General features: G+C 28.2%; 1 protein-coding gene across 2 annotated transcripts in view; it reads right to left on the reverse strand.

The window, feature by feature from the left end:
• Window positions 1-24,699, reverse strand: part of LOC113368100 (embryonic polarity protein dorsal-like) — a 51,627-nt gene extending 26,928 nt beyond the window's left edge. The window contains exons 1-2 of one of the 2 annotated variants that reach the window (XM_026609661.1): window positions 24,371-24,699; window positions 17,633-17,729 (exon numbers count right to left, since the gene is read on the reverse strand). In XM_026609661.1, the coding sequence (XP_026465446.1) occupies window positions 17,633-17,651 (19 nt within the window). In that variant the 5' untranslated portion in view covers window positions 17,652-17,729; window positions 24,371-24,699. The remainder of the gene's footprint in view (window positions 1-17,632; window positions 17,730-24,370) is intronic. The other variant, XM_026609662.1, reaches the window with a different exon arrangement.
• Window positions 24,700-25,005: the final 306 nt, after the last annotated feature.

Here is a 25,005-nt window from a genome sequence, read left to right on the forward strand (position 1 = left end):
TCTTCATATACTTAAATAATTTAAAAAACCTAATTATTAGACAAGCATATAATAGTTTATTGGTACAAAAATTTGACATTTGAAAATCTGCAAATATTTCGAGAATATTAAAATGAATTTTATTGCCCCACGTTTTGTCGTAAAAAGAACGCTAAGTACTTTGGAAATCTCTGCAAACGAGATTAATAATAGTTTTCCGTGTTTGCACATAACTCAATGTAATAATTTCACTGTCTACATATAATCTGTCTACTTATAATGAACGACTAATTGTTATATACACATAAAATCTGTTTATAACGGAATTTTTAATTATAAAATTAGTAAAAATAAGTTGCACAATTCTCAGCATGAAATTTTTTTAGTTAGCCAATTATTAACTGTTCTGAAGTTCATGCTTTCAAAATGATAATAATTACATTTGAAGTTAGAAAGAGGTGTTGAAGGTAATACTGACTAATACCTAAATCAAAGTGCGTAACAAAATCTCGAAAGCAAAGTATAGTAAATCAGTTGAAATCATTCCTAAGAGTTCATTACAACTAATCTTGTAATACACATATTCATATTCTATATATTATTAGATATCTATATATATTATAATATATATATATAATACATATATATAAAACCACACTAATTTGTAAGAGAGGCAGTTCACAAATAAATTATTTTATCCTTTAGTGCTTGCAAATTATACTATGCCATTTTGTCCATTGTGCCATTTTGTCCGTTAGTGAACAAAAACTAACAAATAATTGAAATTTCATCAAAAACCTTAAAATTGCGGTAAAATTAATTAAGATCATTAGTACTGGCATTGATTCATTGATTTTAATAAACAAAGTAGTAATGAATAATAATAAAAAAGTTCACTAAAAAACAACACTAAAAGTAAATGTCTAGTAAAGTGTCTACAGAATTTATTTACATGTTTTTTTTAGAATATCAGCCAGCCTAGAATAACACATGGAAAATTATTAGCAGCCATAATCTGTTGCATATATTATGGTATTATTAGGACTGCATGGTCATTATAATTTAAAAAAAAATCAATCTTGATATTAACATAATTTTGCCATAAATCTATTTTAGATTTAGTAATAGAAAACTAATTTATATAAATGTTTACAGAGTGTCAGGCCTTGTTATATTGTTTATTATTAAGTATTGATGGCGGAAATAAATAAATAGATAAATGATTATGCTTTAAAGTTTAAAGGTCAACGTCTTGTGTTATGACGGAAGCATTAAAGTGTTAACTACTACAATTTTACAAAATATTTCATTAACATATATCATTAAAAGTTATATTTGTGACTAAACTAAACATACATAGATAATATAATTTTAAAAAATCAACTTGTACGAACATACTATTTTTAAATTTAGAGCAATCGACCGCCTTAGTATAATATCCCACAAGTTTTTGATGATTTTTGCCAGTGTTAGAAAAAAATTATTACAAAGGTTTTGCATAAATTCAAAAAGCAAGTATTATTCTAAAGTAGACCTTACATATTTTTAGCAGATTTATTCGAATTTCATTGAATTAAAACCAGATTTTTTAACAAATCTGTCCTGTCATAAATTGTAATAAACACTAAAATTAATCATTAACAATTTATACGGCTCAGCGATAACATGAAGATAACATATATCATAAAAATTTGTTATCATATACAATAGTTTACAAACATATGTATCATATTTCTTAAAGCCTACTCTATAATTCGTATCTCTAAAATCTGTATCTGGTTTAAGTTCCGGGATTTGCCTAATGACTAAATCAAAAATAATACAAAATCATGAAAAAGACATACTATTTGGAAATTTGCCAGATTCGCTCATAACATTATTTAAAAGTGTTTATAATCTAAGCAAGATTGGCGATGACTTGTTAAAATAAAGTAGACGATGAGTAATATAAGATCTAGACGATAAAGGTCCCAACTTAACTGTTGATTAAATCATGGCTATTATAAACTATAATAGACATAAATACTCCTAGCAAAGCGACATTTGCACTATGTAAACCTTAATAAAATTGGTATTGGTTTATTTTTTTGATACTTGTATATAACAAAGATTTAAAGTATGTTTAGAAACAGATAACGCCACTTGACCTCTCCAGATTAAAGGCAAGGACGCTAATAGGCACTAAACAAGATAATTTGGTTACATGGCTCAGGACACACAGGGCCTTATGTTACACAAAATATTATCTAGTTTTTTATTCTCTTTATTGAATTACAATCTGTCTCTACAAAAAGGAAAGCATTCAATAATTTCGATGATATATGAAATATTAAACATTAGATCTAAAAGGTTATCCAGTAATAAGCCTTTTCAATTTTGATATATTAAATTTAAATTTTGTGATTATATAGAGTAAACTTGAAAATAAAATGATCTATGAGGTAAATGAGTATAATTTGTGAATTAAAACAATTATTTAGTTTTTTACTTAAAAAATTATAAACTACATATTTTATTATTTTAAATATTAGTAAATGGGCCAGTAAAAACTTAAAACTAGTGGGGTGCATGGCATCGTGCCTTAAGGCAAATTGCTGGAACTTACCGTACCGCAATTAAAAATCTTGGTACGGAACACAAAAAAATTACACAAAATGTGTACACATTATGAAAATCTCTATAAAATATCTGATAATTTGATGTGCATAAGTCCAATAAACATTTTTGACCGCCAAATGACATTTTTTTAACTTATTTTCATTGAGAGTCCATGACCGCTGGACCTGCCTTCCCAAAAATTTAATCAGTTCTTCATCTTGTCAATACAAGTAAAATGTTTTTTGAAATATTAAAATAGGACGCCCCGTTCTCTTAAAAAACTGAATTACCGTTTTTGACACTTTTTGCCCCGTATCTTCGAAACGGTCTGACCTGCCTCCACCAAAACTAATCAATACGTCTTCTTATCAATACGAATCGAATGTTTTTTTTAATTATTCAAATCGGTTGACCGGTATTCTCGAAATCGTCGACGAAAATTTGTATCCCCACACACACACACACATACACACATACATACATTCACTTTTATTAAGGTATGGCAAAATGTTCAGAAAACTTTGAAACGTAAGATATAAAAATTTCTTGTGATTACTATAACTTACCCTACGGGAAGTTCAAAAACAGCAAAATATTAATAAATTGTTTATTGAATAATTTTTTACAGTTTTATTTAACTTCCGCCGCAAATCTTCTAATGTCAATAAATTGCATTGCTTCACATATGACATATGTTATAAAATTTTATAGTGCGTGCACTATTACGGTTGTCGGACAAAAATCGTAAGTTTGCAATTCGCAGGCGCCAGACTCAACACAATTCTGCCTCAAGAAGAGACTATTTTTAGGGATGATGATAGCGCGAACAGAGCTAACTCTGTTCCTGATTTCTTCCCGTGCGCGTATGTACTCGCGAATAGAAAATATATTATCGCACGTTTCTCAAACTAAGATTTTCTAATTTACCTATTAAAATACATAAATCTGTAAATGAATAATAGCAATAATCGCAAATAGTACGCATTTAGCATATGAGTAATATAATTGCCTGAACAATTTTGTCGTTTTGTCGAAATGTCGTTCATTAGCCGTTTCCGAGATACGAAGCAAAAAGTGCAGAAAATGGAAACTCACTTTTTACGAGAAGCAGGCATCCGATTAGAATGATTCAGAAATCATTCAATTCGTAAGTTGGCGATTCATTTTTGGTAAAGACAAGACCAGCCGTTTCGGAGATACGGAAATGTGTAAAAAATGGCAGTTTTTGAGAGAATGAAGCATCTGATTTGAATGATTCAAGACACTTTTTGCTTATGTTGACGAAATAATATTGTTTTTCTTAAAGAACGTTTTTTATTTCAAAATCCGTAAAAAAAACAAAACAATTTTTTTTAAATATCGAAAATGATTCGGATTTCAATTTCAATTCTTTTTTTATTTAATATTGATTGAATATTTTATTACAGTACGAGAAGTTCCAGCAATTTACCTTAAGACACGATGAAATACAACACTAGTTTGACTTGTAAATAACAAATATCATCAAATATTATTTTTGATTATTTAGCCCACATTAAAAAAAATATTATGCCAGATTTATTTCTACTGGCAATAAAGTCACAGTGTAGTATTGGCTTTGAGGCAAATTGCGGGAACAAATATTAAAAAGAAATCATTTACTATAAGCAAATACTAATTTTCTTAACATTTTGAGCAGCTTGAATGTTGTAGAAACATTGAAAAATATTTTCTTACGGTACGGGAACTTCCAGCAATTTTCCTTAAGGCACGTTGCCATGCACCCTACTAGTTTCCGTTTTTATTTAGAAAATAAATCTATTAGTGATATTTAGGATATAATATAGATCTAAGAAGCTTTCCCACACTTCAATCATTAGATACTTTTCTGAGAACCAAATAGGCATCACAAAAATTACTTATTAATACACATTACATATATGCACTTTAAAATAGCTAAATTCATCTGAACTTATAGTTTCGCAAACTTTGTATCCGCATGTCTATCTTGCTGTCATAATATGCAAATGAGTGGCCTGACGCCAATTATTGCATATTAATTAATCAAAAAGTTATTTAGAGGAAAGTATTGAAATACGATGTAAATTGGATATCAACTTAAACTATCAAATGTTTTTATTGGATATCAACTTAAACTATACTCGTATATGTTTTTTAAATACTACGTCATTGATTGAATCAGTAGATATGACAAGCAACACAAACTATTGTAAATAGGATAATGTATTATTGAAAGCATCGTGCCTTAAGGCAAATTGCTGGAACTTTTAAAAACATTAACATTTTTGAGAAAAAATTACTTCGAAAAAATTAGATTTTTGAGTAATTATAAATTTGACAAAAAATTACTTTTTTTTGACACATTTTGGAAATTCTGAACTTTTTTTCAAAGCATACTTACTGCTTTAACTGTATAGAGACGAAATGTCAAAGCGCGTAAGCGCCGCGTCGCCGTCTAACGGATGAACATTGGTACGGAACCCATAGGCATGTAAACAAAATTTATACTTATTGTCAAAATCTCTATCTAATATCTGATAATTTGATGTGCATATGTCTAATGATCATTTTTAACCGCCAAATGACATTTTTTTACTTTTTTCATTAGATCTCCGAAACTGCTAGATCTGCCTTCATATAAAATTTGACCTATTCTTCATGTTGTCAATACAAGTAAAATAGTTTTTTGAATTATTAAAATCGGACGTTCCGTTCTCTTAAAAACTGAGTTACCATTTTTGGCACTTTTTGCCAAAACGGCTAGACCTGCTTTCGCCCTATTCAGCACGTCTCCTTATCAATACGAATCGTATGTTTTTTGAATTATTCAAATCGGTTGATCGGTGTTCCCGAAATCGTCGACGAAAATTTGTATCCACACACACACACATACATCCATTTTTCTAAGGTATGCCAAAATATTCAGAAACCTTTGAAACGTAAAGATTTATAAAAAATTGCATTTTCGATTTTTTTGCGATTACTATAACTTACCCTACGGAAAGTTAAAAATAGATTTCATCTTTATATAAAAAATAATATTGTCCTATGATGTAGTACAAAAAGTGCATAAATAGATTTCCTTCGCATTCTGGAAATCTAGCAGAACTGAATAATCATAGCAGAAACAACACCAAAAAATATGTAAATAAATAACGTTGTCACTTCTTCTCGGTAATGGAAAATCTTCAGAACTTGATTTGTTCTTTTTCATTAATTCAAGTAAAATATCTACATTAACATTTTTAATAAATAATATTTGATAAATTAAGAATGCATCGAATATTATACAATATGTTGAATTTTATTTAATTTCGTACAGTAAATAAATAACAATTTATTTACTTTTTCAATGAATAAATTTCAAGAAAATCATAAAGATGTTTAAATCATCGAATACATTGAATTCATCAGTGATTCTTTACTTTGAGCAGTTACTTAGTGCAAGATGAATTATAAATAGCACATTACGATGACATCTTCCTTTTGTTTGCTTTTAAGCGTCATGTAGCATTAAACTTACTGAACAAGTACTGGAAAAAATATGATGAAATTTGCGTTTATTAGCAAAATATAATAAAGTAATTTAGTCATTAGCTTATTAGTTTTGTATTCCAATAAATTATTAAATGTTGAAGTTGTTCGCATCAAGTTCATAATAGTCAATAACCAGATATGTAGTAAATGGTAAATTATTTTTTTTACACTTTATTGACATAAGAAAAATAATGGAGAGATTGATTTTGGGTTAAATTAAATCTAAAGGGCATTTTGTCTTCCACAATACTCTATATAAAAAAGAACGCGAAGTATATAAAAATTAACACAAGTTTTTCAGAGCTTGTTATTTTCATCTTTAGACATAACTTATAAGAATAGAACGTTATCAAACCAGGAAATGTATCTTTAATAAGTAATATTAGATACTGTTTCTATGGGGCAATTTCAGTGCATTAATCACTCACTAGTTCAAGGAAAATCATAAAATGTTCGAATATAATTATCTAACAAACATAAAGATAAAAGTTGAAATATTGAATTAAAAATAAGTTCAAAAATTGAATTACATCACTGACAAACGAATAAATGAAATAAATAGGAATTTTATAACATTTTTAAGACTATCAGCCATTTCATAATATAAAAAGCTTTTAAATTCTCTATTGATCCAAGGATCCCACGTATATTTATCCACTACATCTAGGATGAAATTGGGTTTTATTGATTGGACCATTGCTATTATAATAGCAATGACAAAAATGAATGATAATTATAATTATCATTCATTTTTGTCCATTTGCAGAATTCAGAGCTAAAAATCTGTTGAAAGAAATAAAAATAGCGTTTTAATAGAAAATATTTGTATGAATTGTGGGAGAGAGTAGGAGTGAAAAGAAATATTTACAATTGAATATCAAACTAGTGGTGTGTATGGCATCGTGCCTCAAGGCAAATTGCTGGAACTTCCCGCATGGTAACTAAATGTTCGAGATATATTAAATGTTTTCAAATAGATTATTATAAATAAATGCTGTAATATTGTCTAATATTTATAAGAATTATATAAACTGAATTGCAAAGTTGAAAATATTTGTTTAAAAAATATTAGAACTATATTCAGAATTACAATTAAAATCTGAATTATTTTCTATATACAAAAAAAAACAAATTTTGAAAAAAAAATTGAAACAATTTTTTTTCCAAAAGCAATTACTTTGTTAAAACAAGCAGAAAGTTCTTTGAATCTCAATTTAGCTCTGTATCTCCGAAACCACTGGACCTGCCTTTTTACAAAAACTTATAACCACTTCTCCCCGTTATTACGAATTGAATATTTTTTGGATCATTCAAATCCGATGCTCCGATCTCTCAAAAACCTGATCTTTCTATTTTCTGCATTCTTTGCTCCGTATCTCCGAAACGGCTGGACTTGCCTTCGTCAAAAACTAATCAGCACATCTCCCTATCAATAGGAATCTAATTTTTTTCGAACCATTCAAATCGGTTGATCCGTGCGCCCGAAAACGTGGACCAAAAATTGTATCCATACTGTATGTACATACACACACATCCATTTTTTTCTGAGGTATGCCAAAATGTTCAGAAACCTTCAAAACGTGAAGAAACATAAAAATTTACAGTTTCGATTTTTGGACGATTACAATAAGTTACCTTACGGGAAGTTAAAAAATGTTTTAGAAAAATTAAAAAGTTTATCAGCACTTAAACATTGATTTTAATTCAAAGAATCATCTAATCGGTATTTTATAACAACATGTGGTTTAAATAATATTACACTTCTTTTTTAATCAAATATTAAGTATTTTTGCGCCTTTGAAATGTAAGTCGTCTGTAAATGAAACATTTCTCAGAACTATTTTCATATCGTGCACCTTTCATCAAATTGCGTAACAATGCAGATCTCGTCCAAATTCAGCAGAAAATTTAGGTCGAGATGGAGATTATAATAAATAGTTAGTGCGAAAACAAGAGAAAATTATTTATTAATCTTAAGAAAAACCGTAGACAGTATACGCTATAATGTACATTAAGTTGTTAAATATGCTATATCTTAATGTTACTATGGAGCTGTTGGCCCCATTCGAGACGTGAATAGAAACATTGTTTGGACGAGTCCGTAATATTATAAATACATCGGATAGGCTCTAGCGCACGATATATGGAGCAATCTCGTCAACGCGGATCGGTCAGCAGCACTCAACCAGTGCGAACACGATTATTTTTGGACTAATTGTTAAAATCTTAATAAATATACTGATTTATAATTAAAATATACAAATAATGTAAAAATATTTCTGTATAGAGAAGAGCGGGGTAAAAAGGTCCACCACCAATATCTCAAGAACAAGTATAGTTAGCAATTTTTCAACAACCATATTTGAAAGTAGAGGAAAAAAGGTGTGTAATGAGCCATCGCCTCAACGACGCTACTAAGCTATAAATTTTGATATTCAATTGTAAATTTTTCTTTTCGTTCTTACTTACGATTGAAAATCTATAATAATAGTATTTACTTTCTTTAGTTTTTTTTTGGGTTATGAGCACTGTTGTTTAGTTTACGAGATCTTATTAATGTGTTTTTAAGTATATTGATGTTTTCATACGTTTTCTAAGATGTACATATTATTAATTTCAAGTTAGATTCAACCTATATTTTTATATAACTTCTATCAAAGCTTACATCTGGGTGGGGTAAAAAAGACCAACTGAATTTATACGTGGGCAAAGGTGAAAACAATAAAAAAATGTAAATCAAAATATAAAATAATTTAAGTGGAAAAAGTGGAAAAGCAATTTTACATGAAATAAATTAAATTGATAGTTATTCTAATTCTGTTGATTAATATTTCTGTCGAAATATTTGATCAAATTTGACCTTATTGCCTACCGCTACCCTATATACATAATATGCACAAATATTTTCAGTATAAACAAAAAATATTATTTTTGCAATTAGAGTACCTAAAATTATTTAAACTTTACGCAATTGTACAAAATGACTTGATCTCATATCTATATAATGAATACAAATAAAATTTAAACTAGCTGTAAGTGGAATTCTGTCTTAAGGCAATTAAGGCATCGTGTCTTGAGGCAAATTGCTGGAACTTCCTGTACCGTAACGAGATGATCGAGGAATATTAAATGTTCTAATATAGATTATTATAAATATTGTAACATTGTCTAATCTTTATAAGAATTATATAAACTGAATTGCAAAGTTAAAATCACTTGTTTAAAGTATATTAGAATTTTAGTCAGAATTAAAAATAGAATCTGAATTATTTTCGATATACAAAAAAACTAAAAAAAAAGAAAAAAAAATGATACAATTTTTTTTCCAAAATCAATTATTTTGTTGACAAGCAGAAAGTTCTTTGAATCATTCAAATCGGACGCTTAGTTCTCTCAAAAACTGCCATTTTTTAACATTTAGCTCCGTATCTTCGAAATGGCTGGACCTGCCTTTGCCAAAAACTAATAAACACTTCGCCCAATCATTGCTAATTGAATGTTTTTTAGATCATTCAAATCGGATACTCCGTTCTCTCAAAAAGTCGATTTCTATTTTCTGCACTCTTTGCTCCGTATCTCCGAAACGGCTGGACCTGCCTTTGCCAAAAACTAATCAGCTCTTTTCCCTATCGATAGGAATCGAATGTTTTTTGAACCATTCAACTGGAACTTTGTATCCATACATACATACACACACAGACACATCCATTTTTTGTGAGGCATGCCAAAATGTTCTGAAACCTTCAAAACGTCGAGAAATGTAAAAATTTTCAATTCCGATTTTCGGCCCAATACAATAACTTACCCTACGGGAAGTTAAAAAAACACTTTCAACCATATCAATACTATTTTAAATCTGTGTAAATTCATTAAATTTGGTCCATAAAATCAATATAATTTTGAGTTATTTCGAATAACGTTTCAGTTTATTCTATACCTGATTACATCCAAAGTTTTTATACCATGTAAATGTGAAACTATTGTGAACTGAAAAAACGAATATTAAGTAATAATAATGATACTATTTAATATAATTTATTAAATGTTATCATCGAAATATTCAAGATTTAAAAATTGTATATTCAAACCTTTGAATTTTATATTCATTTTGATATTATGAATATAGAATAATTCGCAAATTTCACAATTTACAATTTAGTATTTGTCCCAGTTGTATAGCAATTTTTCGTAAAAACTTCTTATTTTTGTCTGATGTATATATAATATTGACTGAAAAATAACAGCATTTGCGCTGCATCGCAAGTAAAATCAAAATATATACTGAAGGAAAGAATAAGATTGAGCATATCAAGTTAAAAATCTCATATGTTCTTGCGCACTGAACAAAAAATATTTTACTGGATATTCTGAAACCAGTTTACTTTTTATATGTAGTATAATGCTAGATCATTTTCTATGATTTTTCAATATAATCCACGCAGTATTGTAAAAGTATTGAATTTATATATGTTATAATATATGAAAATCATAAAATGATTATATAATAGTTTATTACAATTAAATTCGAAATGAAATAAAAGCATTCAAAGTAATAACCATTAAATAAACAATTTTGTTGCCAAAACCTGATATATATTACGGGCATAAAATATATTTTGGTTCAGATTTAAACTTAAAAATTTCATGTATAGATTTATGCAAAAAAAGCACGCCTTAATAAAATATAAAGGCAGTTGACGATAAAAGAAATTGTTGGATAAAAAAAATCTGAATCCAACACTAGAAGATCTCACCGACCTTTTGGCATCAGAAGATTGAAACATTATTGGACTTAGTTTTTGATTAATATTATTAATAAACTAACAAAAATGCATATGTTTCACTAAAAAAATTTTACTGGTGTTTTCTGAGATATCTGTATTTTCGCTCATAGGAATCATAAGAGATAAGAAAAACGTCGAACTTATGAAAAGTTTTTGCAAATGGTTTTAATCATTCTTATAAAATAGCAAAACGTACATAACTTATATATTGAAAGCATTTTGAATGCTATTCTAATTTATAAAATTTTAACATGAATGTTTCTGGCCTAATCCAGCATGAATCAACTAATTATTACTAAAATTATATTATTGAAAAATTTATCACTGCATCATTATATGAAATATTTGCAATAAAATTACGAATAAAATGGTGACCCAAACTGTTTGAAATACAAAGATGCGATATATGGAAGAAATTATAAGAATTATGAGACGATTCTAATGATGTGGCTTGGCTTAGATATAATACAATACGGTGTGGCTTAGCTTAGATTGATTGAAGTGATTTTGACAAATATTTTCATTGCGATCTCTATTCATTCACACAGCATTCATTTACAATGATAAGTTCAAGATGTTTTCGTAAATTTCACAATTTTTCTATTTTGGCTTGGAATTCATAAAATTCCTAACGATTTTTGGCAACATTGATGCTCGGTCATCTTTCAATGTGACCTATCATTTATACTGAATTGTTCAATGGATTATAAATTCTAGAGAATGATAATTAAGTTGAGTGAAATGTGTTTAATGTACTAGCATGAGGTTTCCCAGAATCGCCAACGTGCGTTGGACGGCTGTCAACAATTCATACAGATGTGCGAAAGAATGTAAAAACAAACGGAAGTAAACCGCACAGTTCGAGATAACCTCGAACGGACGTATTTATCTTACAAACGATTTTAGATCAAAATTTTCATTAAAACATAGTGATTTATTGATTGAAATATGTGCCAGAAATTTACAGCATTTTATATGATTACAGCACAAGTGTGCAATCAAACAGAAGGAGCCTTCAAAGGCTTTTTCTATAAAGAAATGTAAGGTCCTGTAGGATAGATTTCCGACGACCATTGTTTCTATATAGATGCGGATAGTAAAAGGTATTGGGACTTTATGAGTGCACTAATTAATGAAGCTTTAGTAGCCATTATTTTAAAAGACATGAGAATGCAAGTCGCATCATTTTTCGATAGTGATTCTGCATTTGGAATATAAAAACCATACTTCTATAAAGAGAATAGTGCGGCTGTTGCAGTGGCATAAGCTAGTTATGTTCACAAGTCAACATAGGTCAAGTAGGTCTTTATGCAACCTAAATTGGAGCAACCCAATGGTGAGATATGGTTTCAACAAGATGGTGCCATTTGGCATAGAGCACTTCAAATCTGATCGTATTATTTCACACCGCAGGGGCATAACATTACCTGAACTCTCGCCCGATCCCGATCTAATGCCTTATGATTTTTGTATATAAGTCATTCTAAAAATTCTAAAAAAGTGTTTACACTAACTATCCCCAAAGCAAGTATGCCTTAAAAGAACCAATCAGAGCAGAAATTGCAAAGATTTCAGAAACCTGAAATGACAAAGTGATATGAAAAACTTCAGAGGTTGTCATACCCTATATACATATCGAAAACAAGGGATATCATATGAAGGCTACTACTTTTCATAAATAAACTTTATTGTAAACGTTCAGCAATGCACACAGTTTTGGTTAATGTCGTCATTTATAATTTACAGTTCTTAAAAATCCATTCATTATTCTGCCCAATCTTATATATAAAAATGGATCGCAATATGTGTTGGTAAGCGCATAACTCAACAACGCCTGGACCAATTTGGCCAATTATTTTTTTAAAATGTTCGTTGAAGTCCAAGGATGGTTGTTACGGCGAGAAAAAAACGAATGATTGCCGGGAAAACCCTAAAAACAGACCTTTTCTTCTTTAATCGAGTAGGCAACGCAATTTGTAAAAAAAACAATGATCTATGTCATGACATTTTGTGTAGTTTTTGATAATCTAATTTTGAATATATTTATATAAACATAGAAATATCTTTCTATTAATCAAGCTATATTGGCAGCCAAAAACATTGATGTAAATTAATTAAATTTCAAAATTCAAGAACAAATTACAGGCGAATCAGTTGATTCGGCAACTAACCAAGACGATCCACCGGAGTTTTTAAACTCGCTGGATTTGCTAGGATCGTCACCTCACAATCTCCAATTAAAGGTTGGATCGGCAATTATAATGTTGCGAAAAATCGACCAACTATATTCAAAGGATAGTATAAAGCAGAAGATGTTCTCGCACCATGCATCCCAATGCGTTTCCAGTGCGTTTATGGTATCATTAAGTGTTTGTGGTATTAATTTAGAAAACCCATGTTTCTCACATGGAAAATTGTATGTTGTTTGTTCCCGTATTGGAAAACCATTAGATTTGTTTGTCTATGCGCCAGGTAATCAAACAAAAAACATCGTTTATCACAAAGCATTACAATGAAAATTGAACTGATTTTTGAATTATGATTTACATTATTAAAATTACTTACTTTTAAATTCTTATAGTGTTTTATTTAATTATTTTTAATTCACACCGAATTATTACCAGGGTGACGGTTCTGTTCAGGATAATTTTTTGCAAAGAACAGAAAAAAGGTAGGCACAAAACACCGCCACATTACAATTTTTTTTGACAGGACGAAGTCTGTCGGGCCGGCTAGTACAACAATAAAACCTCAATATAACTAAAGATATCAAAAGTAAAAGTTCATTTCTTAATGTAAATTATTTAAATAACTTTTATAAAAACCAAAATGTTGATATCCATTGAAAACTTCTAAAATTTAAAATAGTGATGTTTAATCTCTTAACTTCCCGAAAAAGAAGTTTGTTTCTGCGAGAAAATCCAATTTGCTAATTTTATGTTTTCTCGACATTTCAAGTCATTCTGAATCGAATGAGACAAAATTTTGTAAAACGTATATGTGTGTGTGTATGTATGGTTTTGTGTGTGTGTTTTGAGCGGATTTTTGACCTTTCGTAGACTGCTCCTCGGGATAGTTAAATATTCACAAATAATGAAAAAATGTCAAATCTTTGAATGCATTTACTAGCACAATTCACACATATATTGTCTACTTTAACTGTTGAACGAGTCGGAGTTCTACTCAGCTCACGATGCTGCCCTTGGGCGGGCACCCATATTTTTTCATTTATAATTATTATTTGCATTCTTCTTAGCGACCAGATCACAAGTTTTTGAATTTGTCAGAAAAAATCACTTAAGAACTAACATCACTAATGTTAAATGCAATGTGGCTGAGCCTAGTAGGTACCACGTATAGTGGGTATTATAAACTAGTATTTTGTCTATTTAAATATATATATAATATATATTTCAAAGTAACTAGCAGCCCTATATATATATATATATATATATATATATATATATATACATTCTTCAAAAACTTCATTTGTTATACTTCTTAATACATATATTTCAACATAAAAATTAACTATTGTTAATGTTCATAATACAATAATATATACGAAACTAGCTGTAAGTGGAATTCTGTCTTAAGGCAATTAAGGCATCGTGCCTTGAGGCAAATTGCTGGAACTTCCCGTACCAAAAATTATTATTTTTTAAAAACGATTAACATTTTTGAAAAAAAAAATTACTTGGAAAAATAAGATTTTGAGAAACTATAAATTGGACAAAAAATTACTATTTTTTGAAAAAAAAATTTTTTTTTTAAAAAATTTTTTTAAAATTTTTTTTTGTTTTTTTTTTTTTTGAAAAAAATTTTTTTTTATTTTGACATATTGTGGAAGATCTGAACTTTCTTTTCAAATCAATCGTACTGCTTTAACTGCATAGGGACAAAATATAAAGCGCGTAAGCGCCGCGTCGCTGTCTAACGCATAAGCATTGGTACGGAACCCATAGGACTGTAAACCAAATTCATACTTATTGTTAAAATCTCTATAAAATATCTGATAATTTGATGTGCATATGTCTAATGATCATTTTTGACCGCCAAATGGCTCATTTTTTTACTTTTTCCTCCATATCTCCGAAACCGCTAGACCTACCTTTATGAAAATTTTATCGATTCTTCATCTTGTCAATACAAGTGAAATGTTTTTTGAATTATTCAAATCGGACGCTCCGTTCTCTCAAAAACTGAGTTACCGTTTTCGGCACTTTTTGCCCCGTATCTTCGGAACGGCTAGACCTGCCTTCGCCAAAAACTAATCAGCACGTCTCCTTATCAATACGAATCGAATGTTTTTTGAATTATTCAAATCGGTTGACCCGTGTTCCCGAAATCGTCGACGAAAATTTGTATCCGCACATACATACACACACGTACATACATACATACATACACACACACATACATACACACACACACACACACACACACACATACATCCATTTTTTCTAAGGTATGCCAAAATGTTCAGAAACCTCTGAAACGTAAAGATATATAAAAATTTTCATTTTCGATTTTTTTGCGATTACTATAACTTACCCTACGGGAAGTTAACTAGCTGTAAGTGGAATTCTGTCTTAAGGCAATTAAGGCATCGTGCCTTAAGGCAAATTGCTGGAACTTCCCGTTCCAAAAATTATTATTTTTTTAAAAACGATTGACATTTTTAAAACAAATTTACTTCGAAAAAATAAGATTTTTGAGAAACTATAAATTAAACAAAAAATTACCTTTTTTTGAAAAAAAATTTTTTTCAAAAAAAAATCTTTTTTTTTTTTTTTTAAATTTTTTTTGGAAAAAATAATGTTTTCTTCTTTATTTTGGCATATTTTGGAAGATCTTTTTTCAAAGCAATCGTACTGCTTTAACTGCATAGAGACAAAATGTCAAAGCGCGTAAGCGGCGCGTCGCCGTCTAACGAATAAATATTGGTACGGAACCCATAGGAATGCAAACAAAATTTATACTTATTGTTAAAATATCTATAAAATATCTGATGATTTGATGTGCATATGTCTAATGATCATTTTTGACCGCCAAATGGCATTTTTTTTTACTTTTTTCGTTAGATCTCCGAAACCGCTAGACCTGCCCTCATGAAAATTTGATCAATTCTTCATCTTGTCAATACAAGTCAAATGTTTTTTGAATTATTAAAATCGGACGCTCCGTTCTCTTAAAAACTGAGTTACCGTTTTCGGCACTTTTTGCCCCGTATCTTTGGAACGGCTGGACCTGCCTTCGCCAAAAACTAATCAGCACGTCTCCTTATCAATACAAATCGAATGTTTTTTGAATTATTCAAATCGGTTGATCCGTGTTCCCGAAATCGTCGACGAAAATTTGTATCCGCACATACATACACACACGTACATACATACATACATACACACACACACACACACACACACACACTCACACACACATACATCCATTTTTTCTAAGGTATGCCAAAATGTTAAGAAACCTCTGAAACGTAAAGATATATAAAAATTTTCATTTTCGATTTTTTTGCGATTACTATAACTTACCTTACGGGAAGTTAATAACTATCTCTATAAATCATTTTGCATCATTTTTCAAAAGAAAATCTAAATACCTGAATAATTCACTTAATAATTAGTAAAACACATGCAAACATAAATCTTCAAACCAATACATCAAACAAGATATTAAGCCAATGACATTTGACAATCAAATTTGTCACAAAAGTGGTAAAACGTTCTAAATATTACAATAATTAAAAAATTATATATTGTATAATGAAAATATTACCAAAAAATAAATAAAAGATTATATGAATCATGAGCTACTGTAAAATAGATAAAACAGACGAAATATAAATAAAGTACGCATTCACGTTCACAATTTATTGTCATTTGTCACTATACTTTATATTAGCTATATCTGAAAAACGGTCATGCAATCATTTTTTTCATTATTTCATTTTTTATTTATTAATTAAATATTTATTTATATTATTAACAATATCTAGTATCTCTTAAGAGCTCACAATGAGCAGTGGTTAGTTATAATTTTACTCGAATTTATTTTAATTAAATTAAACCATTAATCGAAAAGTATTTATCCGCTATTTCATATAAAATATTTCTAAAGTACATTTTTTAATTAATTAGTATTACACTCATAATTAGTTCTTCTACAGAACATTATATATTTTAATTATGGTAATAAAATTTGATGATTTGTTTCTTTCATTTTCAATTTATATTCTAGTCACTTTTCTAGCTCCGTATAAATTGATTTTTGCATACAAATCTATATTTAGAAGCCGCATTTTTGCATTTAATATTTTGCAAGTAATAGTTCTGATAAAGATTGCAATAATTTTTATACGACTTTTCAGACGATTTTTATAAAGATGATGCGTTTAATTTGTGAATAACAAATAAGTTAGAATAAAAATTATTATAAATTCAAAATTAAATTTGAGCGAATTAGTTTATTATTAAAGTCTTAAATACTCAATAGAAATAATAAACTCAGCTTACTGTTATTAAAAAATATTATCAATTAAACAAACTTTTATTGTGCGAATATCGTCATTACAAAACCAAAATAAAAAACTTCTAGTATTGAACTACATATAATTTTAGGCCAAAAATTATTATAAAACGATAAATAGTGTAACTAAAAAAATACAATCATGCAACAAATCATGATCTAAAACAAACAACCACAAAGATGCAGATACACACCTATTAAACCTAAATCCATATTGCTTATCGAACACGAGTCTCTCTGCCACCGCAAACAAAGGTTTACAACATCTGCATCTGATTTCTAGACGAACACCTTCGCAAATCAAAGAAGAATTCACTCAGAAAACACTGATATTAAATTATAGAGATAGATAGGGCACACAATATACTAATCACTAATTGTTAAATTAATTAACATAAGCTTTTTTAATTTCTTAATGAATTTTTTATATCAATGTTACTGTGTAATGTAAGTCATGTTGCTAAAGGTTTTTAACTGAATTAAATAATAGACGCTTATAAATACAGTTAATCGTCAATAAAAGATTTTTTCTAGCATTACATATGTTAGAGATATACCAAGAAGATAATTTTCAACATAAATAGATGGCCTTAATTTTGGAATGTGTACATCATGATTAAAGGTATCGATTTTAAATACATTTTCACATAATCGTACGAAAGCAAAAAAATACTTGGTTGATCACACTTTGATTTAAACATCACATTTATTTTAATAAACTCTTTTATTTACACACTATAGTCCATATGACTACAGTCTTTGGTTTTTCGCGAGATTGAATTGAGTGAAAAATGTGCATGTTGAAATGAGTGAAAAACCAAGGACTATAGTCCATTTAACAAATATTCTATATAAATATATTCCAATAAATTTTGTGGAAATAAAAAGTCTAAAATACATTGATCGTGTAATTGTAAAGATCGCATAGATAATCAAGTGTTGCAAATCAATTTTCATGTAGCAATTTTACTTTATGGTATAATATCAAATATGAAAAAATTGCTAAATATGTAAAATAATCCCTATTTTAATGCTGATTTTTGTGAAAACTACGGCATAACCGGTGATTATGAAAGACATAGACATTTACGATATTAAAGGGTCCGCCATTTAACTTTTTTGGAGGCCATTTGCAATTTTTTCGCAGCCATTTAAGAGCTAGGTAGCCATTTAAATGAAATTATTTTCCATTAGTAACCAGAAGTATTGTACTTTCAAATAAAAAAGTTTTTTTTATAGTGTTTTCATAAAAGGTTAGTCCATTATTAACTGGATGAATAAAAGAAATAATTTCGAATGAAAAAAGAAATTTAAAAAAATATTCAGTAGTTTTTTTAAAGGATTTTCAAAAAAAATATTTGGCGGACCCTAAACGATATTTTACAGTTTACTTCAAAGGCTTTGTAAGAAAATAAAAATTACCTAGTAAAGTAATCACAAGTAGAGTTTTATGTATTGCTTTATATCAAAGCTAAAAAAGTATGTATATCCTGTTGAATTATCTAAATGCAGGAAATATTGCAAAATATAAAAATATATTAAAACTGTTAAAAATGCCAAGTATGAAGAATTTATGGAGTCCAAATGTAAAATATAAGTGTATAACAATACACAATGCACATCGTTATTGTGTTTACGTTCTAATATATCTCATTTTAAAACATATTTCATAATTATATGTATTAATTGTATTTGGATACATAATAATGTGATTATTAGAGTTCGCAAATAATTTAAAAAAATGGATTGATTTATGTTAATGTTTGCAAATTTTTGGTAATTTTTATAATATTGCATGTTTTTAAATTATGTATTAAGCTGATCCAGAAAATTTATACATATAAAGAAGGACAAGAGCAGGTCATTCTAGAAAAAAGCTGTTTTCAACTTCAAACAAGCCACTTTTCTAAACAGAATTGATTGACAATAAGCGTTTGAAGGCCATATTTGACACTGTTTAGACGCTATGAGTCATTATACTTTCTTTAATTAGTGAAAGTTTGCTTATTGGATATGAATATTCAGAAATAGTTACGAAATTTTAAGTAATTTGTTACTAAATATATTTATTTTTAGAAAACATTGCTTATTAGGTTAATTCGAATTATTATACGGAACTTACGTCATATATACTTCTACCAAATTTTATAAATATGCATTATAGAACAATGTAAATGATAGTGATACTATACATCTATACATATATATATATATATATATATATATATATATTTATATATTCCGGTATATATTTCGTAACTGAACATATCGTTTTCTTGAAAACCAGAACTGAACATTATAACCTTCATATAGATAGCAATTTTATCACATTTATAAAAATATTGATAAATAACGTCAAGTGTAGCATTTAAATTACTTGTTATTTTGCATGTCATACCCACGCTCTCTATATGTATACAAACAAGTTTGAGGAATAACTAATCAAACAAGTCATATTTTTCATTAGATTCACTTTTACATGTATTACAATACTAATTTTTTTCCTAAATCTATAACTAATAACGGCGATAATAAATAGTAACAGTAATAGACGTTTTGCAATACGATCTTAAAATCTTTTTTGTCTCGATTGGAGGTATCTTGCATAATGTTGTCTTAGCTTAAGTCGACTCAGTAAACAGAAGTGACATGTAATATAAAATTAATTTTTTAATAAAAATTCGGATTGCGTTATTATCATCGACTAATTTTGTAGATTTATCAAATTTTGATAATGTGTAACAATTTTTGTGATTCCTAAATTGTTTAAATAGTTTTCTTGATAAGTGCAAAAAATCACATCTGAGATTAGTTGTAACATAACATTGGGGCAAGTTGTAACGTGCACGAATTGTACTGTCTAATATGTAATGAAGCTTATACAATTTGAAAGTGAAAAAAATTGGGTGGTATTTATAATTTGTAAGATGTGGGCACATAAAAATTTTTATTACAGGAGGGACTATATCTTTCATTTAAATTATAGTTTATGTTGATGCTTGAAAAAAATTACTTAGAAACAAACAAGTAAATTTCATTAACTTTTTTTTTTGTCAATCAAAACTTTATTCAAGTTTTATAATACAAAATTGTTGAGTATATAAAAAACAAAAAAAACTTAAACCTAAATAAAAAAATATAAATGTAAATAATAAACAGAATAATAACAAAATAAAATTATAAAAATATCATTAAAAATGAGTAAAGAATAAATAATCAGTAGTATTATTGTCGTTACTGTTACTAATTGTCCAAGTTACAACTAGCCCCAACCGCCCTAGAAATGAAAGATGATACACTGTTTAATAAATTCATTTTTAAAGGTGTAATATAGAATATTCTCAAATTATTATTTCCCTAAATCAATGAGCAATAATTAATAAGGGTAATTTTTATAACATTTTTTAAATGGCTGAATGAAATTTGGTATAATGATGCGCATAAATATATAAAACTATTAAACATTTCATATATTAATATGCAATGTTATAAAATCGAGATTAGGGTTTGTCGGTTTTCAAAAACCGGTTTTAAAAACCGGTTTTTTGGCGAAAATTATGGAATTCGAAAACCGGTTTTTTAGTGAAAAAAGTCGGTTTTCACTGTATAAATGGAAAATGACAAAATATAGCCAAATATAAAAGATAGATGAAAGCGTTTTGATTCTTAAAATCATATCGGTTCAATAGCATTTGATATCTTATCAGTCTGCAATGGTTCCCAGAAAGGTTTTGTATATATTAATTTAGATTTTTATACCAGTGTACATATTAATTTAAATCAGTGCGACTTTTTCTTGAAGAAGTAACTTCCTCTACTCAAACTTAAAAAAAAGAGTTTTAAACCCTAGAAGCTACAAATTAAAGAACAAAAAACTTAGAATTATCATATCAGTCTTTAAAAACAATAAAGCATAATTTGGTCGCAAGTATGAGAGTATTTTCTATTTCAGGAAATATTGAGAGTAAACAAAGGACACATCTAAGTAGCAATTCGATAGACGTTCTAAGTTTTTTTAAATTATATTTTATCAAACAGAAAAACAATTAAAATGTTTAGAATTAATTAATTAAAATTGCTCGAAACAGACAATACCCGAGTTTAGCTTAATTGTTTTTAAAACTAAAATTAATATTATCAAGTATGTATCAACATGTATCTATTTTTTTTTTAATTTAATGAATTTTTTTTATTTAAAAATGTTATTATTTTAATTTTTTCGAAAACTTTCCTTTCACTATTATAAAAATATTTTTATTCCTATATGTGAAAATGATGCATGAATAACGAATAACTATTTTCAAAGTTACTTAATCCAGATAAACTATTATTTTTTAGTTCTACTAATTAAAATTAAAATATTTTTTTTTGTATCTATAAAGTTGAAAAACAAATAAATTCAGTCAAATAATGCTCTAAATTGCACTAAAATCGCGGATAAATTACAGAATTTTCAAGCAAAAATTTATTTTCTATATAAAATTCGAAAACCGGTTAAAACCGGTTTTTAGTAAAATTAAAATTCGAAAACCGGTTTTCAGAAATGTCGGTTTTTGTATAAACCCTAATCGAGATGCTTTACTAAGAATTACTAAATTATGTATGCATGTTCATGACTGATTCATATAATTACTTCATTGAGCAGTTTATTTTTGGATATTTGTAATTTTCAAACCATAAACTATAAGCTATGAATTAAATTATATGATACGAAAAAAATCATTTTAAATAATTCCGAACAAAAATTGTAAAAAGTACATAAGGTTTCTTATTTTTTATATAATTCATGGATTATTAATTTTGATATAATTATAGTTTAGCAATGAATATTAGATATTAATCACTTGATGTCATAATTGAAGGCTTTTCATATAAGTACGACAAAAAGCGACCTTATACAAGTAAAAGAATCATAGATCAAATCTTAACATACATACTTGTAATTTTTCATATGTAAATTGCCGGGTCAAAAAGATTTTTTGAATGTGGAATATTTTCACTAATTGTAAGATTTAAGAAGTATTATGGTCATAACTTTACCTATGTCTTTAAATCGATCGTAATATTTAAATAAAATAGAGCATTTAGCCAAGTTTTCTTTGGGGGTATTCTGGTCCAGAGACATGAATTGTAAGCGATTTTTGGAAGGCCGTGAAAAAAGAAAAACTATATTTTCACTTTTTTTTAAAAAAAGTTATTAAATAATGTTTTGAGAATATAAAAAAATTAATATTAACAGGAATAATTATGAATTAATTAAAATTAATTCTAGAAGGTAATGGAGTGGAGGGTCTCAAAAAATTGGCACCTGACCCATGCCCATGATTTTAGCCCTCCAAATAATTTGAACAAAAATTATATATAAATATATAAATTGTTAAAGTAGAATAATGTCCTTAACCGTATGAACTACGGACAAATTGATTTTTGTTCTCAAAAAATATTCTTATACCTTTTTTTTCCTACTCTGGATTTTTTTCAAAATAGTAAAATTAGTACTTTTGGGATGAACGTAGTACATACTGAAGAAAAGTCTTCGAAGAAGATTGTAAATATTTCAAGTAATACTGTACAGTAGAAATTGAGAAATTGTAAATATCTAAAAAGACAGTTCCGAGAAAAATTCGTTCAAAGTTACGAGTACAAAGTGGCGGGCATAGCTCACTCAATAGCGTGTCCGACTCTCATGCCGGGAATCTTTTGTATCGAATCTTGATATTGACTCAGAATTTAAAAAATATTTTAATTTAAAATTAAATACAATTTGTTTTGTTGAATAAAAATTAAATAAAAAATTAGAAGAAAGAACGAAATCAAGATTAAAATTCAAGAACAGAATTAGAAGATAAAACAACATTGAAGAGTAAAAAAATAAACAGCAGTAGTGAAGAGAAAAAAAAAGGAGTTGAATAGTATATTAATAAAAGATAGTTTAAAATATATATATACAAGATAATGCAGAATTCATGAATATAGTATATTATATAAAAATGAAATATTGTAGGTGGCTAAATGCTCTAACTATAAATAGGTGAGGCCAATAAAAATAAAAAAGGAAACAGAGTAGCAATATCGTGCTCAAATACATAGTTAAGTCTCCGAAAATAATTCAAATTTTAAAAAATCCTCTTGTACACATTTTTTAGTTACTTTTCTAAAGCAGCACAGTAATACCAAAAGGTTTCACAGATTTTTGTAGAGCAGTCGTAGCCGAGTGAAGAATTAAACTATGAAGATATAAAAAAAATTTCTTTTCTTAATTTTAGACTGGAACACCTCTTCAAATTATCGTTTTTTTCGTACAGACGAAAATACACAAACACAATCCGATTAATATTGAGACATAATAACAATTATACGTATAACATGTTTGGACTCCAGGAAATAATCACACATGGCAGTTTCAACTAGATAAAATTATAATATTTGAAACTACTTTATAAAATTTAATTAATATTTATAGAAACCTTAGTTAAAACTGTACAGTAATATAAAGTATAAACGGTAGAAATTATTAGTTGTTACTGTTGAGGTTTATTAATGCGTAATAGTAACATAAATTAATATGCGATCACTGATTTTTTAAAAGTGTATTTTTGCAATCGGGTTAATAATAAATAATATTATGGTTTAATTTGTCATAACAGAGGACTTATAAAAAAAACCTCTTCTCAGTTACGAGCTTTAGAAACATGAACGGCATGCCTTAAAGGTATGTTTACAATTTTCATATTCATATTGTTTGAATCCTATGCTTTGTTGTCTATTTTCTCCTCACTGTAATACGAGCACTTGTTGAATCACAAACTTTTATTTACGAAACAACATGAGTGGATTATATGTTTATTATTATTATTATTATTATTATTATTATATGTATCAGATAAACACAACACAAATTATCAAAACAAAGCAATATTTGATAGATTTACCTTATAACAGAATCTCATTTAATCAAAATAAATCCGTGAGTATTAGTCGTGAAGGTCCGGCAGCGTTCGTTAATCGCTACGAATCAAACTCGTTGTCAAGGTCATCTACTGGTTCAGCCGGATTATTGTAGCAGATTCGATTTTGATTAAAATTTATTTCTTAAAAAATCTTTGTTGAAAATCACTTAGTGTTAGAGCACCTGAATACAACTTCACACGGTAATAAAACACGAAATTCACAAACACACACAATAATAGTATTCCAAAACACATACACGATGAATTCGCTAAACGTCAAAGGTTGGTCACAATGACTTGCAGATCGCGCGGTATTTGTCTCAATCTCAAATCTATTCAAATGAATATACTATTACTATACTATTACTCCTGTTATGTATTTTTGCGATATCTGCGCTCAGTTACGTGGCGTGCGTGCGTATCATTAATGATTGTAGAGTGCCGCGGCCGAGACTCGGTGTTCGCTGTTGACGAGCAACGTGCGGATTATTTTAAGAATACATGACGAAAGTTTTTCCACGGAAATCGCGAGCGGATCGTTCCGAGTCCGCACGAACGTTGTTAGAAACGATCACGTGTTGGAACGCGTATTGCCAGCGCATGCGTCCGCTCTCCGC

The sequence above is a fragment of the Ctenocephalides felis genome, unplaced genomic scaffold (assembly GCF_003426905.1).
Source record: "Ctenocephalides felis isolate EL2017-DRISC unplaced genomic scaffold, ASM342690v1 CF-g0.4_SCAFFOLD_01170, whole genome shotgun sequence".
NCBI lineage: Eukaryota > Metazoa > Arthropoda > Insecta > Siphonaptera > Pulicidae > Ctenocephalides > Ctenocephalides felis.